The sequence below is a fragment of the Poecilia mexicana genome, unplaced genomic scaffold (assembly GCF_051168715.1).
Source record: "Poecilia mexicana isolate PSO_F unplaced genomic scaffold, ASM5116871v1 scaffold_23, whole genome shotgun sequence".
Lineage (NCBI taxonomy): Eukaryota > Metazoa > Chordata > Actinopteri > Cyprinodontiformes > Poeciliidae > Poecilia > Poecilia mexicana.
Window position 1 is genome coordinate 22578211 of NW_028263392.1, and position 16384 is coordinate 22594594.

Consider the following 16384-nt stretch of genomic DNA (forward strand, 5'->3'; position numbering starts at 1 on the left):
AACTACAAACACTCCTATGTCTTCCTGTCAGTGACACTCAGACAAATATGATGCTAGGAAAACAAAACGCATGTCAGTATCAGAATGATCTGGTAAAATTCACCCACTACACTGAGAGGGTGTAGTGGTTGTTTATTTTATGAACAATAAACAACCAAACCATTGATGTTTACCCAACGCTGACCCCCAACAGAAATGTACTGAACTGATAGAGATATCTCAGAGGAAGTCCACAGAGATCAAGAAACATTTTAAACAGAAATCATCCGGTTGCCCCAGAATTTAACAGGACTATTAAGTTATTAGCCTTTTGATGCCAGTGTTCCCTCCACAACTATAAACAATTTACTGCATTTTCATGGCCATACAAGAAAAAAAACACAATCAGGGTTCATCCACTTTTCACAAAGTAAAATTCAAGCATTTTTCAAACATTTTCAAGGTAAGTTTTCCAACTATTCCAGCGTCAGACGTTGGAGATAAAAACAAAACCAATGAACTAAAAAAAAGACGATATCATTTATTACTGTTAGTAATTTATTTGAATGGTATTTTCCATTCTATGCCACATACAAACTATGACAACATTTTATGTTTTCAAATGTCTTTAAGACACACCTTTCACACCTGACCGGCCTGAGAACAAATAGTTATAAGCCGAGCGTTATTTCGGTCACACATGTCATTGAGCCTTTAGGAATAATACATATTGGTTATATTGAACAAATACGAACAAATCTTTAGATAAGTGACCTTCCTGCTCAAATTAAATGCTTAAACACAATTACAAAGTTACAGAAAATGTTCTTGATAGGTTTTCTGACATTAGGGAAACAGAAATCACTGTGGTAATTGTATCCGACCTAAATCAAGTAAAGTTTCCAAATTTAGGCTATTAATAAAACGTTTAATTTGGATTTTATTTAAAGAAACTGTGCAGTATGGATATCAAGCATGTCAAGGACTTTATGCAGAAATCAAGCACTTTCCAAGCCTTGAATTCACCTAAGTGAAGGATTTCAAGCACCCTGATCAATAAAATACGGTATCAGTATAATTTTCTGAAATGAACATGTTGGTCCAAAACTCATTTAACCTGTTTCAAAACAGAAAGCAACCTCTCACCCTCACAGTTAGACACAGCAAAAGTAAGAACACAAACAATCAGTCATCACAGCCCCTCTCAAATTAAATCCCAAACAGGTCACACACGAACAAAGCCTGTCAGTGATGACATTATATATTTCAAAGGAAAATCTCTGACTGTTGTCAGAAAAAGCCACTTACTTTCAAGTAACCGATACTTGGCAGCTGGGTTCTGGAAAGCTGCAGATCCTCGGTAGATCGACTCTTCCCGGAAACACTCTGCAGCGCAGCATCGCGAGCGGCTCAGGCGCCGGGGAGACCGGAGATCCGCCATCACCGCTTCCGTCAGCGGCCGCAGCAGCATCCGCGCCGTTGTGCTGCCGGTGTTCTGGCTATCTCCGCTACGCAGCAATGTGTCCCACCTTGAGGCAACGCTCGCATCGATGTTACCTCACAGGTTGCTTACTCAGCAGATTTCTTATCAACTATGATAAGCTTAATTTATGTCATGACTAGCCAGTCATGACATAAATGTCTTTAAGCTGCCCTGTTACTTCTTGTTTTAAATTTACATGATTGGTGGCTTGTAAATACACTTTATAAATGGCTTTAGTTTGTCGTCTGCCATGTTGTTACCATACTGTAAACGAGAGTCACTGCTCGGCACTGACCACGTGAGTCAGGACAAAACATTTTGTCCCTATACTGTAAAATATTTTAGTTTAATAATGCTTTGATTATCAAACTGCTAAATAGATGTTGATGGTGATATTGATGTGACTGAAGCTGTGCATGTCTCTGGTTTAATGTTAAAGCATACCCAATCATGTCAGGTGCACAGTGACGTCTGCAGTTCGGTGGAGACATTTTGACTGCACTACATTGGATAAAGACTGCCATACAATGTATTGATGTCCAAAAAAGAGTTTGCATGGATCTGTATTTGTAGATTTTTGCGTTTAATTTAATTTCAATGGAAACTTGTTTCCCCTGTTTGAAACTGTTTCATTCTTACAAACATTTATGTTTAGAAATTGGTAGGATATTACAGTGTTAAGACATGAACTGCTATACCTTTGTATTTTACAAAAAAAGGCTGGAAATTCTGATTAAATAATTTAGTGCATCACCATGTACACAGGTAAAATTTTCTAACCAGGGAATTTCCTAGATAAACATGTGCGACCTACCAATGTGAAATGGGTAGGATATCCCGATGAAGGGTTTTGGTGCATCAATATGTGCTTCCTCCGTATTTTATAAAGATTTTCAAATGAAGGAATCTGGTGTTGCAAACTGTGCGTGTATTTACCAGGTTAGATGTCAAAATGTGCTCCCAGGTGTTTATGGAGGTAAGATAGGTCAGAAAACTAAAGGTTCACATTTAACTTAAGGTTTGGTTGTTTTGCTTAATTTTAAAAGAATGTGTGAGTCTGTGCGAGTTGATCATGATGTGTATTGCAGGGGAATTAAGTGAAAGTTATGTGTATTAGAGGATATGTTGGATTTAAGGATGAGCTTTATTGCTACATAAGCAAATCTAGAAGGCTCTTACCAAGTACAGAAGGTAAAGATGGGGAACATCAATGTTCCATTTGTTTCTAATCTGGTGAGGTTTCAGTTGTGATTTAAATGAACTCAGTGTGTCCGTAGTTTTACAGTTTTCTTGAAGTTTATTCCAGATTGAGGAGCATAAAACTGAATGAAAGAAATATCTGTTTCATTCAGACATACTTCTGAAACAGTTCATAAAAATATTCCTCTACGACGTTCACAGCTAAGATGGAAGCTTTACATGGAACTTGTATCATTCGATTGTTGAAGTTGATGTAAGATGAAACCATGTTACATGCTTGAGGTTTTGCAGGATGTATGCAATTAGAAAGACACATTTGTATTAATATATAGTTATTTATTTAGATATTGTTTAAAGTACAGGAAGAAAAGAGTTACATTTGAAAGGATAAAAACCAGTGCAATTAATTTGTATCATGATTTAGCACTTTACATGAATGTTTTTTTTATTTCCCCCTAATTTCCATCAACAAGTTATGTAAATATTTAAATGATTCTCCTGAGATGATTAGTTTCATGATGCTAATAAAGACATCAAAAAGTTGAGATGAAGTATTTTTTCTACATGTGAATAAATAATAGAGCTAATAGTGATAATAACTATAGGCTGTATGAAAGCATTGCCTGAGTTATTGCAGCAGTGGGGCTCTTAGGCTGGTTGTAGGATTATTTGTAGAGCAGCTGTGAGCAGAGCGGTCAGGAGAACAGAGGCTGGTGATTTTGTGAACTCCAGGACACCACTGGTGGTTGCAGCTGTAAATCAGACAAACACAGTCCATTTACAATGTTCCTGATTTAAACTACTGCTGAATATTTGGAAATGATTTAATGAAAGTAAAGTATGCTCACATTGGGATGGTATTGCTGTAGTGGCTGGGGTTGTATTTGAACCGTTTGTGTTTCCTAAAACAAAGAATTAAGTTTGTTAGACTGTGGCACCCCCTAGTGGCCGTAAACAGTAAAACTACAGCAGTAGACCTTTGACACCACACTATGAACGCGTTACTGCACTAACTGACAAAGACACTTAAATGAAACAAGACGGTTCATTAGAATTATTATTTAATCATATAAGATCCATAAGATGTCTAATTTTTCCTTTAGCTCACAAAGGTCCAACAGGTACAAATGAAAACACACTGCTGATGACGAAATATTTTTTTCATTTTAGGCAGTAGTTCATCTGAACTTCAGATGTAAACACCCCATCACCCACATTGTTTTTGACTCCAACCTGGACCATTTTAAAGAGAAAGGTGATAATTTTACCCTGTGGCTCAGTGCTGTTTGTAGCGGTCGGTACTGTTGGGTCTGCTCTAGTGGTGATTAGACCCAAACCTAGTGTGTCCAGGTCAGACTGTAGCTGTAGGTTCACCCATATCTGAACCACAGTATCATTCTCAAACAGCTTGAGATCTCGTAGGTTTTCACCCATCAGACCTTGGACGTTGGCCACAGTCAGGTTCTGTCGGAAAAGACAAACACAGGAAGATTTCTTCGAGGATCTTTAATTTTCAGCACCACATAGTTACTGTAAGTAGGTTGAGGTTTGTTTTGTAGCTTTGGCCACTAAAATGACTTTCCATCCACAGAAACTTCTCACACAGACAGTTTTCTGGTATCGTTTGTTTCACATGTAAACTTACAGTTATCACGTTGATATCCAGACTCCTGAAAGTGTCGACATCCATGCTGATGTTCTGTCTTGATAAAGCTGCAATGTCTGCTCGAGGTGCTCCACCTACCGACCAGAAATGGGAAGGTTACCTTCCTGAAGGGTCCTTAGTTGGATAGTTAGGCAGGTACCAGGCATGCTCACCTAGATAGCCTTTAACCAGGTTGTAATAGTTAATCGGATTATCACGATGGACGCTGAAGGAGGTGTTGCTGATCTCATAGAGGACTCTCTTCTGCTCAGTTGAACATGATGCCACATCCAGATGCTTGGTATTTCTGACAACAGATAAAGAGGCATTCAGTGTCACTTTAGCAACCACAGTGGATATGTTTGTTATATCCATGCTGACACCAACCTCATGCTGTCTGCTGTGATGGTCTGTAAAGTGCTGGTGTCCAGTGAGCACAAGTTGGAGTCAATAATGTTTAGTTCACTGCTGTCCAGTGAATTTCCAGAGGCTTTCAGGTACTTGGTGATGATTGCTTTGCTCTAAATGCAACATGAAGAAAAACTCATCAAGTTTCCACTCCAGTCAAATGAAAGTTTTGGTAATGTTTACGGTGCGCTGTACCTGTGCCGTCTTCCATGTTCCATCTTCAGGTTTCATCAGAGCTGCCAAGGTATCCAGTTCAGTGATGTTCCACTTAGAGATGTCATCAAGTGTTGCTGAGCGAGAGACTGAAGCAAGCATCTGTACGTCCTGATCAGGAACTCCAGATGGGAATGCCTGGAGAGACGGATTGAGACAAACTGTGTTGAACAAACACCACAATCTGACATTACATGCATTATGATCATCTTTGAAAATGAAGTACATCAAATTCTGCTTTTAAACTTATTTGTGATGAGTGAGAGTTTGCACTTATTTTTGAAAATGTACAAATCAGTTTGAGCTCAGTCCAGTTGTTAGCAATCGCTTTTAGAGAAAGCCCTCTTTATCAGGGTGGATCCAGGTTTGTTCCTGAACAAACCCCTGCATGCACACACAGGCAAACTCACACAACATACATATCTGGCACATCTAAGAGCTTCGGGAGAAACCAACAACTACACTAAACTCTGGGAAAGTTGTTTTACTGTAAGAGGAGGAGGCTGGATTAAAAGCAGCTGTGAAAAACAGAGTACAGTGATCCCTCGTTTTCCGAAAATAACCCGCGATAAGTGAAATCTGCAAAGTAGTTACCTTTAGTTTCTACAATTATTATACAGCACAATTAAATACTCTACATTGAAACCAAAGAACAAAACCTGTTTTGTTCCAGCGGATGTGCGTGTTCATCAATCGGGCCTTAATGTGATCCGGAGTCGTGGCATTAAAGCGTCTCCTCCAAGCTGCCCAACCAGACTCAGCTGGATCTCGTCAACCGAGCCTCCGGTCGGTTTCTGCTGATTCTGGTCACAGATTTTTCCAGCAGGCATTCAAAGTTTTCAGCTTTCATCTCCTGAATGGCCAATCTGTATTATTTATATTTAAATACCGTAACGTTATTGGCACACAGGTAGAGAAGGAGCTCGGAGACTGTTTAGCCAATCAGGACGCAGAACACAGTGCACTGTGAAAAAAAGGCACAAAAAAATCTGCGAAGCAGCGAGACGGCGAAAGGTGAACCGCGTTACAGCGAGGGATCACTGTACCTGGATTTTACCACCAAAACACTTTTATTCTCTTTAAAAAGTAACAGATATTTCCATGTCACCTGGTTGAGTTTATTGAGAATGATTCTTTGGTAACCATCGTCATCCACTTTCTGGCAGATGGAGTGGAGGTTATCTTTCAGAATGGGAACGTCCAGGCAGAGTTCAAACTGCAGCTGATTGTAGCCGAAGGGGAAGGAAGGGTCGCTGACGGTGACCTGGGTGATGTTCCCCTCACTGCATCCTTTTAAAAGTTTGAGAAAAAGAGTCGGGATTTGGTTTGCAACTAATGTATTCCACTTAAATAACTTAATCTTTAATCATTTAGGAAATCTTGCAGTTTTGGCTTCAGAAGCTTCTTTTAAAAGTGTTTACCTGCTCCTCGTTTTGCTACTGTAGGGGCGAGCTCTGAAAACAGAGTCTTGAGCTTCTTCTTCTCGGTTTTTTGTTTCCTTAGTTCAGGCATGAAACCCTTAAGGAATCTTTTCGTTGTTGTCTGACAAAGTAGAAATAATATGACAGTTAGTTCTTTCATGCAAAGACAAATGAGTTGTTAGGTGAATTTATGTCGCATCTTAACGTCATCAGACTTACAGCTGTGAAATGTGTCCAGATGTTTCTTGTTAAATACAAAGGAAGTGTTCCCAGCCCCTGTAGCGTCTGTTGGTCCCAGCTGTTTACAGCTCTGAAAAAAGGTTTGTGCAAACATGACACATCTAAAAAAATATCTGAATATACATAAGTCATCTTTCAGACAACAAGCTGGTGATTGTTGCCTGGTGTGTTGCTGTGAAGTCCATCTGAGTCTATCTGATTCTGTAAGACTGGATGTTAGAGCCACTTTATCTCAATTTATATTAAAATGCAGGACAACAGAAGTTGAGTGATTTTTTCCCTGCAGATTAAATGACTGGATTAACATTTTTAGTACCCGTATTGTGTTTTCCCAGACAGCAGCAGTGTTTCCATAGCAGCCACTTGGCTGGCAGAGAGGTCTTTGCAGGCTTTGAGTTTTTCCAGGATGAGAGGATCCGAGTTCTCAATGTCGGATCTATCCAGAGTGCAGACCATGTTCCCCAGGACCTCCACATTGTCTCTGCTCAGGCTGACACCACTGATCCCCTGAAACAGTGAAAAATGTTCAAATCAGTGAAGACGTTTCATTACTCTGCTGTAGAAGAGTAATTTGAGGCACGTGCAATATGCTGCAGGTAGGCTCTTTGTATATTGATGCTCTGTTTTATTGGCTCTCACCAAGCAGTCTCTAGCTTCCCTGAACTTCTTTGGGCCCTTGTTCAAGATGCTGGAGGCCACAGAGAAGTCTGTAGCACCCAGGGCAGAGAAGTAGGACCTGCAGTTTGCTTTCTGGACATTTTCGGAGCTGTTGGTGGGGATTGTTGTAAAAAATCAAAATCATCATATAACTTTTTCAAACAACTGGCAACATAGTTACAATAATTACGTGGAGAGAGACTCACTCCAAGTAGAGAAGCATGTCCGAAGGGTAATCAGTGAAGTTCTGAGAGAGGTCGCCACGGATCAGGTTGTACATGCAGGTCAGCTGGAGGTCACAGTGTGAGAAGGTTGATGTGTCAGTGTTCTGCTCTTACTACTTTCATAAATTGAAATGTTTATGTTAAACAAATTTGAATACATAACTGGTGGTCATTGATTTAAAAAAAACCCATTTTCATAGCCTTCAACCATTTAATTTTAAGTGTCTCATTTCAATAAATTGTTTTACTTGCAGAACTTACCTGAGGTTCCTTCAGGTCCACTTTGGCTCTGCCTTTCCTCGGTCGACAGGCACGGATCATCTGCTTGATTTTGGTTTTAGACATTTTCTGAACCGATGAACAACTGAAGCCTTGTAGCACAGACGGCGAAAGCCTGCAGAGAGAAAACAGAAAAGCACAGAGTTTAATGCATGGAAAGGTGGAAATTCTCCTGACAAATAGCTGCGGGTGTTGGTTACTTACTGCTCGATGTCAAAGCCTGATTCACCCAATGTCCAAATAAACATGGCGGACTGTAAAGATTAATACAGGAGTCTTTATATAAGATGTTATATATAAAACTTATATAACGTCTTATATAAGATTTATATATAAGATTTATATGTGAGAAATATTATTATATTAAACATGGCAGGTGATCTCTGGCATATTAATTAAAATATCTGACAGCATCAAGTTTTTATCTGTCTAAAACCAGAACAAATCACTGACCTGATCTGGAGTCCACGTCTTTTTGTTAATCATGCTGATGTTGACTGTGCTCTCAGAAAACACCAGCAGTGAAGGTGGGATCTCATGTGCTAGGACATCAGGGACATTCTCCACCAATTTAACTGGATTTGCGTCCACAGAAATGATCTGACAAGTAGGTCAGTAGATGTCATTGCTATTTGTCTGGTTCATTCAGTACTACTGAATTTAAGGGCATGTTTGTTTTGTTACCTTTCTGACAAAAGTCTCCTGGACAACCTTTGAGGCTTCCAGCATGTTGGAAACGACGTTGGGCTTCTTGGAGGCGCTGAGTATTTCGGAAGCTGAGATCTTTTGAATTGACTCTGAGTGAAGTCCAACAACAAGAGTTCCCAGGGACTCCAGAGAGGCTGCGCTGTTGACCTGTCAGTTACATTGTTATCTATTAAACCCATTAAAACCATGTTCTAATAACTGGAAACTAATGATCATAGATTTTGATAACAAATTCAGGTTAACATTTATGTAGCCGATCATTGAATACCTGAAGTGTTTCAGGAAAGCTGAAGAAAACAGCAAAACTTACCTGAAATCCTGAGGAGGTGATGGACTGGATGATAGTGGTGGCCTGGTCCTGGCCCCAGTTTTTCACAGAGCCCAGGCTGGACAAAGAGGAAATGAGCACTGAAGAGGACACTGTAAGAATCTGATCTTTGGTTAGTGCTGAAGAGGCACTGCCAAGTTGTTCAAAGGTTTCCTTTGTGAAGGTCTTGATGGTGGATGTCAGAGCTGCAGATACCTGTTGAATATAATATTGTGGATGCATTAGCTTAATGTTGTACTGTTTAAAACCCAAGGATTCATTAAAATTTCATGTGAGTCAAACGTGTTTGTCTAGTGAAGGACATGAAGATGATATTTGCTGTCAATTACTGCTGTACAAATTGAATTAAATTGAGCTGGAAAAACGTTGTTGAAGCAAACAATATTTCTATGTAGAAACTTTTAGATCTGGTACCTCAGGATCTTCTGTTCCATTACAGAATGTCTTCAGTTTTTCCAAGATGACCATCGTCTCAGATTCAGTAAGAGAGGAAAATACTGAGCTTGGGATGTCAGAGGAACATAATAAAGAGCCTGGAAGCCTGAATGAAAGGTGGATTTTTATTCAGCCGAGGGAAAGGACGAGTAATTAAGCACATATCGACATGGAAACCTGATCTGATCAACATTGCCGTATATTTTTCAGCTAGAGTGATAAAAACTTACTTGAACAGACTGAAGTTCGGGTTGAATGCATAGAGCTGGGTGATGTAGTAGCCTGTTACGTATTTAGAGATGGCTGTGTTGTTGAAGAGTTCCAGATTAGAGTTATCCTCCAGGAATATCTCCAGCTTTAAATGTATACACATCGATTACCATGCAACATAGATATTACTTTGCACAGCTAAATGCACCAGGCTTCATCCAAACAGTTCATTTTTCCTACTCCTCCCTCTTGTAATTCCAAGTGGAAAATGGGTTTTGGTAAGATTTACAAAACTTTCATACATTATTCAATATTCTTTAATTATGAATGGACAAACACCTGAGAGATGGAGATAAAGCTGGTGAGATCATCCAGAGTGATAAATGTAACAAAGCTGCCGATGTAGCTGGCAAACCAGGAGGTAGAACTCAGCTCTGGATCGCTGGGATTGTAGCATCTGGCTCCAGAGCCTGAAGACGAAGAGATGCACATTACTGCAATGCATATTTCTGCCCGCCTTAATTATTTGAATATTTTGCTTTAAAACTTTTCACATGCCTTTAGCAAAAACGTAATATATTTTACTGGGATTTTTGTTATAAATCAATGGTTTCCAAACTGCAATCAAGGTTCCACTGGGTGGTACAAATCTGCCCATGTAGCTGACAAACAACCCTGATAATCCAGTTTTTGGACATGTGGTTTGACATGTACCTAGAAAAACTAGCCCTCAGTGGCAACTTTGCAACTTAAGTCTGCGAAATGGTGGGGGGAGAAGATGACAGATTCCTGACTTTGGCATCTAATAATTCTCAGATGGTTTGGCCCTTCTGCAACAGACTTGTCGCTTTACATCCCGCTTATGGCCCCTACTAGCACACCAAAGAGCAGCTCTCTACAACCTTTTGTGGGTGAGCTTATTTCAGGAAAAAAGACTATTTTAGGACCTGCCTTCCCTCTTATTTTATGTTAAGGAATGGAGCTGTGCTCCTATCTTTCGTCCAACTGCCCATCTGTGTTGTCGTGCTCTTCTCTGTCCATCTCCTACCCTGAATGAGTTGGCAAAGATCTCAAAATTGCCCAAAAATTATTTTAGCTAGGTACCGGCAGTCAGTCTTTATTTCTTTAGATTTTTAGTACTCTAAATTCATTTTTCTATTAAGTGTATTACCAGAAAAGGCCAGAATTTTTTTTTTAGCCCATTATGTTTAACTGTTTTTGAGATTTTCGGGGGGGCATGGGGGAGGTGTACCACAAACCCACCTTTCTTTACAAATGTGGATGTGTAATAATAGAGTACGGAACAAATCGGCAACCCAAACTATTCTATTCTATGCGCCTTATAATGCGGTGCGCCTTATATATGAAAAAGCCCTAAAATAGGCCATTCATTGAAGGTGCGCCTTATAGTGTGAAAAATACGGTACTAAGAAATTAAATCAATTTGACACTTATTTGTAATGACATTCTTTAAATATATATAAATTATATTGCAAAACACGAAAATGCACAGTATAAATAACTTACTTTAAAAATTAAGATTCTTTAAAAAAAATGTCATTTTGAAAAATAAAACAAATTTCAATATTGACCCTAAAAGCAGACATGGCATTTTTGGGATACCATATTAAAAAATATATGTTGGTACCAAGTCCCAAAAGCTATTTTGCCCAGCCTGCTGTGTGGTCTCAACTCAATTTTTTGTAGTGGTTGGAACTGTTTAGTAAAGATTTATTAGGCCGCAAAAATGCTTCCAAAGCTAATTTGACTGACGGAAAAAAATTCAAAAAATCAACAAAATTTAGTATTTTTTGACAACTCCCCAAATTTGACTTGCACCAAAATGTTTATTTTTTTATGCATTTAATTGAAATTTCCTTCCTAGATGTCAATAAGGCTGTTGCATTAAATAAAAACATTTATTTATGGCTATCTTTTCAGTTTGCAAAAATTACAAAACATCTGTTAAAACAGCGTCCCCGGTAGAACCGTGGACACAATGAAAACCTCAGGAGGGGTTCACTCCACCGCTCTTAGAACTACCGGAAACTTAAACTCCGGTTATTCGTTTTTAGCTAGCTTGACCACGTAGCCATATTTAGCTTACAGAAAGAGCGAAAGCTGGAAGGGGCGCCTTAGTGGAGGTCCGTTTGTGTGTTGATATGCGTGGGGCGTCACTTACATTGATTCTACAGGTTTTGTACCAATATAATATTAAAGCTCACAAATTAATCTTTATTTTGATACCCATTTTGCTGGGTTTATTTCTTATAATTCGTTTGCTATTTGACAATCTGTTCGGAGGTTTTGATACTTTTATGATTTACAAAAAAACTAAAAAAATAACCTTTGACAAACCGGGTATGTCTAGAAAGCATAGAGTTTAAGGCCCGAACCGATTTCCTTGGACATTGTTTCAGCACGGTGTCAGGAGAGGTGTTCGAATTAGCATAAATAATATGTTCTAATCAGGCTTTTCAAAAACTTTATGAAAGCTATTGGGAAAATTCAAGTGTTTTATTTGCTTCAATATACATAAAGGTGGGTATCGTTGGAAAGGAAAATTAAACTAACACAGTCATGTTGGTTTTGGACTTTTGATGATGGGAAGTTAGTCTACTTTCCGTGATTAGCATGCGCTCTCTCCTATTCCTGAGTGGAAAGCAGTTACCCATTTTAACTGCAGGTGGCAACCTCCAAAGAAAGATTGGTGCAGATACAGTGAGGCGTCAGATGAAAGAGACAGCGCTCCCTTGATCTAACACCCCAGGTTTGTTACGGATCTGCTGGATTTATATTCAGATTAAATTGTACTTAGGTGGACTCAGTTTTGGCTTACTAAATAGAAGACTTCTTAAACCCCTTAAGGGGCTGAGGAGTTTTTCCTTTTGCTAGGCTTTATTTAGGAGAGTCAGCATATAGGGCGCCAAATACAAACACACTTCACCCCTATTTAAAAAACAAACGAAAACTTTGCGTCAATGTTCCTCAACTTTAGAATTATGCACTCCTTTGTATTGGTCTGTCCCAAAACATCAGAAAAAAATCCTACACAGACGTTTGTTGTTATACTATGACAAATTATTTTCTGTATCCCATGTAGGATTGTGATCTAAAGAAAATAGAAGTATCCTTTATGGTCCAACAAAGTGAAAATTCAGGGATAATAATAAGACTTGTTTTTAAATCATACCGGCTTTCAGGAAGCTCCTGATGGTTGTGTACACATCTTCCTGTCCAAACTCAGAACTGGTGTATGTGAAGATGTTCCCCATAAAAAACACCCTGTTGTACAGACAACAACAAAGTTGGGTTCATGATTGGGTTTTAGGTATGTTTATGACATTGTGATAGAAAAACCTACAGTTTCTGGAAGGCGAGACATGAGGAATTCTGCACTTTGTTGAAGCTGATGAGATCCTTGGTGAGGAACCTCAGATAGTTCCTCAAACGTACGTTAAACCACAGATCAACCTCAGATCTTCTGTTGCTGCTCAGAGCCAAAGGCCAAACACAGGGAAGGATGATCCTCCTCACATCATCTGGGACGTCCTCCTGCAGGTGTACAGAAATATAAACAGTGAGGAGAACAGATTCACCCATAGATGTTACTTCACATTTAAAATTGAGATGGGAACATACGTTTTCTAGGAAGGAGGGAGTGTTGTTGTAGTTGCTGAAGATGATGCAGATGTCTGTATTGTTACTGACGACATCAGGCTGATTGAGGAACTGACTCAGCTCTGAGGTGCTGATGGTATTTAGGAGCTGAAAACAGAAGAAAACACTTTTTAAGTTAATTTAGCTAGATTACGGGAATGAGTCAATTTTTGGATTCCTAATATAGAAGTATGTATAAACCAGTGATGTGCGGTGAGGTTCATAGCTGGTGAGGCACCGACTTAATCATAATCAGATTTACAAATACAGAACCCCTGCATGGTATTGTTTACATAAGGAAATTTTGAGCATGCAGACAACATTGGAGGGCAAAAAGACTATTATTCTGAAATAATAGTACCTAGTTTCTAAAAACTAGGTATTTTATAGTACAAACCACAAGGTGAAAATGGCAATATAAATGATTTTATATTTTTTCATGACGACAGGTGAGGCTCAGGCTCACCTGCCTCCCCTGACCGCACGTCACTGGTATAAATAAAATTTCCCCAAAAATCTCCTTTCTATCCATTCCCTTTTATCTGTGTTTATAAATGTTGTTCATATTCAAATATTTAGATGTACCTCTGATTTGCGTGTTGGTGGAAGAAGAGAGATGAATGATGGGACGTCAGGAAAGCCAAAGCTGAGGAAGTTGTTCTTCAGGAAGATGTAAAAGCTTCCACCACTGTAACACTTTAGTGGCGTTTGACCTGTGTTGCAAAGTAAAGCATCTTATTCTGGTACAAATAAGACATCAGTGGATAGTAAATAATGTTCAGTTTTATTTCTGTTGTGGTTGCTTTGGGGCATTTTTTTTAGAATTAAGCTGAAATTCTAAAAAAAAAAATTCAGCTCAAGTTTTCATGACTTTCATCAGGTTCAGGAAATCACACCCAGTTGTTTCTTCTAAAGCAGCTATCCCAGGTTTGCATCCCAATGTCGGACCATTTGCTCTTTTTTCTCTCCAACTACTAGAGGCTAAAAGAGAGTAGCACCACAATAATAAACAACATGGGTAATCTTACACTACTGGACAGATGTTCCATTTGTTATTAAGCTTGAAAAAGTGATACTTTTTAATCTACAAAAGTATTACTGCTGAAACAGCTTTTGGAAGTTTTCATTCAATTACATTGAAAATCATTTGTACCCCTAGCAGATTTGGGTTTAAAGTTCTACTTTAATTTTAGTAACATGTTTCTCCCAACTAGAAATAATTTTAAGATTTAGAAGCAACCCAGACAGAGTTCTGAAATCTGAGTGTCTGGGGGTAGAGCTAAAGATTAGGGTGATGGTTGTGCATCATATCCTGCCTCTTATGCATGAGATATTGCTATGCTGCTGCAAAAGACAATTGTTGCTTTATAACAATGAGCACAAGGATCATTGTTCTTGAAAAAATCTGCTTGTTTCCTATTTTGTTAGAGATTTTTTTGTTGTTCCAATCAGAAACATTTTAGAGTACAAATTTCACAGTGACTTCTAAACATTTTGAATAGTTTATCCAAAAACCGGAATTCCTGGAGCTGTGTGTCTGAGAGCATTGATGTATTAATTGATCTTTCTTTATTTCAAGAGATGAATTTGGGAATTCTGCAGATAATCCACACTGCAAAAACCCAAAAAAAAAAAAAAATTGATCTAGTTTCTAGTACAAATATGTCAGTACACTCAAAACAAAACTAACTTACAAGTAACTTTTCAGAAAGAAATGGGAGTTTGTTTTAAGTCATTTCCTTAATATTGATGAAAAGATATCAGCTATAAGTAAAATTAAAGCTGCAAGCAGCCTCGAACGGCCCTTGCAGCTCAGTGCCGCTCCGACCTTGTGGCGACTGCAGGGTTTCCAGCGATGCCGCCAACCAACCACTGCAGAGGCCTCACGCAGTTCCCGCACCTGTCCATCGTCCACCCGATGCATTTGCCAGTGCTCCCTGATGATGCACAAAAAATCTGGTGCAGATCGGCTGATGCAGCAAGGAGATATACCTGATGGATTACCCTAGAGGGCGCAGTGGAGTCAAATTACAATTTAATGCTATTGGGCTCCTTACAGGTTGACAAAAGTCTGGGATAAAGTTTGGTGCAAATCTGATGATGTATGTATGATTTATAGACAAGTGCATCCAAACAGCGAGGGATTGAAATTCGCCATTCAGCCACACCCACACGGTTCAGCCAGCAGCCAGCATTGACAGAATTCATCATGTCGTTTTATGTCACTTGGAACAGGTTTAAACCCATATGAATCAAAGAGTAAAAGTAAGACATCCAGCAGAAAAAACAGGCGATTTTCTGTTGGAAGTGGGTGGGGCTTAGGTGATGTCATCAATTGAACATGTGAATGTTATCAGGACTGGTCTGTAATGAGACATAGAAAATCTGATGCAGCTGTGACCTTGCATGTGGAAGTTATTGAACCTTGATGTTTCATGGCGAATAGTCAAAGTGTGACGCTTAGCCATGCCTACATGCTTTGATGTATGAGAAATCCTTTTAGAACTTTTGACCTTCAATGCATCAAGACTGTGCTGAGTGAGTTTGAAGTCTGTATGCCAAACGCTGTAGGAGGAGTTCGATCAAATACAACGTCTATAAAAAAGAGAAATTGGTGGCTTTGATTCAAAATGGCCAACTTCCTGTTGGGTTTGGACCATGGCTGCAAGAGAGTTTTTTTTTGTACGTCCTGAGAAGATACATGTGTACTAAGTTTCATAACTCTGGGATAAAGCATGGCTTGGGGCTGATCATTTAAAGGTGCAGAGAAATTAGGCCACGCCCACCAAATATTGTTGTGGATTCCTGTCGGGGGGCGGGAGGGGGGGGGATAAGGATCCATCCCAGTGAGTTTGGTGCAGCTCGGGTCAAAACTGTGGAATTTAGAGCCAAATGTATGGCAAAACATGACATTTCCTGTTCTCAGGGGGCGTGGCTTAAGTGATGTCATCATTGACCATTTGGTATTATAGGGCACCCGATGATGATCAATCACTGAAAGTTTGATGCTTCTGTTTGTTTTTGTGTAGTAGTTTTTTGTGTAGTCACCGTTTTGTTAACTTTTAATCAGCCATACCTTATGAACAATCTGACCAAGTTTGAAGCCGATTGATCGAAATCCCTAGGAGGAGTTCAATCAAATGCAAAGGCTGTAAATGGCCAACTTCCTGTTTGACTTGCACTACGACATTAATTGAATTTTGTGTGCGTCTTGGGAAGCTCTACAAGAGTACCAAATTTGATGTCTCTACAATGAAGTAAGGTCATAGCGGAGGGGATTTGAAAGAATCATAA

At 39.2% G+C, this 16384-nt stretch overlaps 1 protein-coding gene across 1 annotated transcript in view; it reads right to left on the bottom strand.

The window, feature by feature from the left end:
• Nucleotides 1-2977: 2977 nt before the first annotated feature.
• The window catches only part of LOC106910934 (uncharacterized), a 36699-nt gene continuing 23292 nt past the window's right edge, over nt 2978-16384 (bottom strand). The window contains 25 exon segments of the mRNA XM_088003177.1: nt 2978-3414; nt 3511-3564; nt 3931-4126; nt 4308-4402; nt 4481-4614; nt 4695-4828; nt 4911-5066; nt 6037-6218; nt 6350-6470; nt 6569-6659; nt 6906-7096; nt 7229-7355; nt 7453-7535; nt 7732-7864; nt 7954-8003; nt 8203-8349; nt 8434-8604; nt 8768-8980; nt 9200-9326; nt 9451-9575; nt 9770-9900; nt 12624-12715; nt 12795-12985; nt 13073-13198; nt 13676-13803. Coding sequence (XP_087859303.1) covers nt 3311-3414; nt 3511-3564; nt 3931-4126; nt 4308-4402; nt 4481-4614; nt 4695-4828; nt 4911-5066; nt 6037-6218; nt 6350-6470; nt 6569-6659; nt 6906-7096; nt 7229-7355; nt 7453-7535; nt 7732-7864; nt 7954-8003; nt 8203-8349; nt 8434-8604; nt 8768-8980; nt 9200-9326; nt 9451-9575; nt 9770-9900; nt 12624-12715; nt 12795-12985; nt 13073-13198; nt 13676-13803 — 3302 coding nt within the window. The 3' untranslated portion in view covers nt 2978-3310.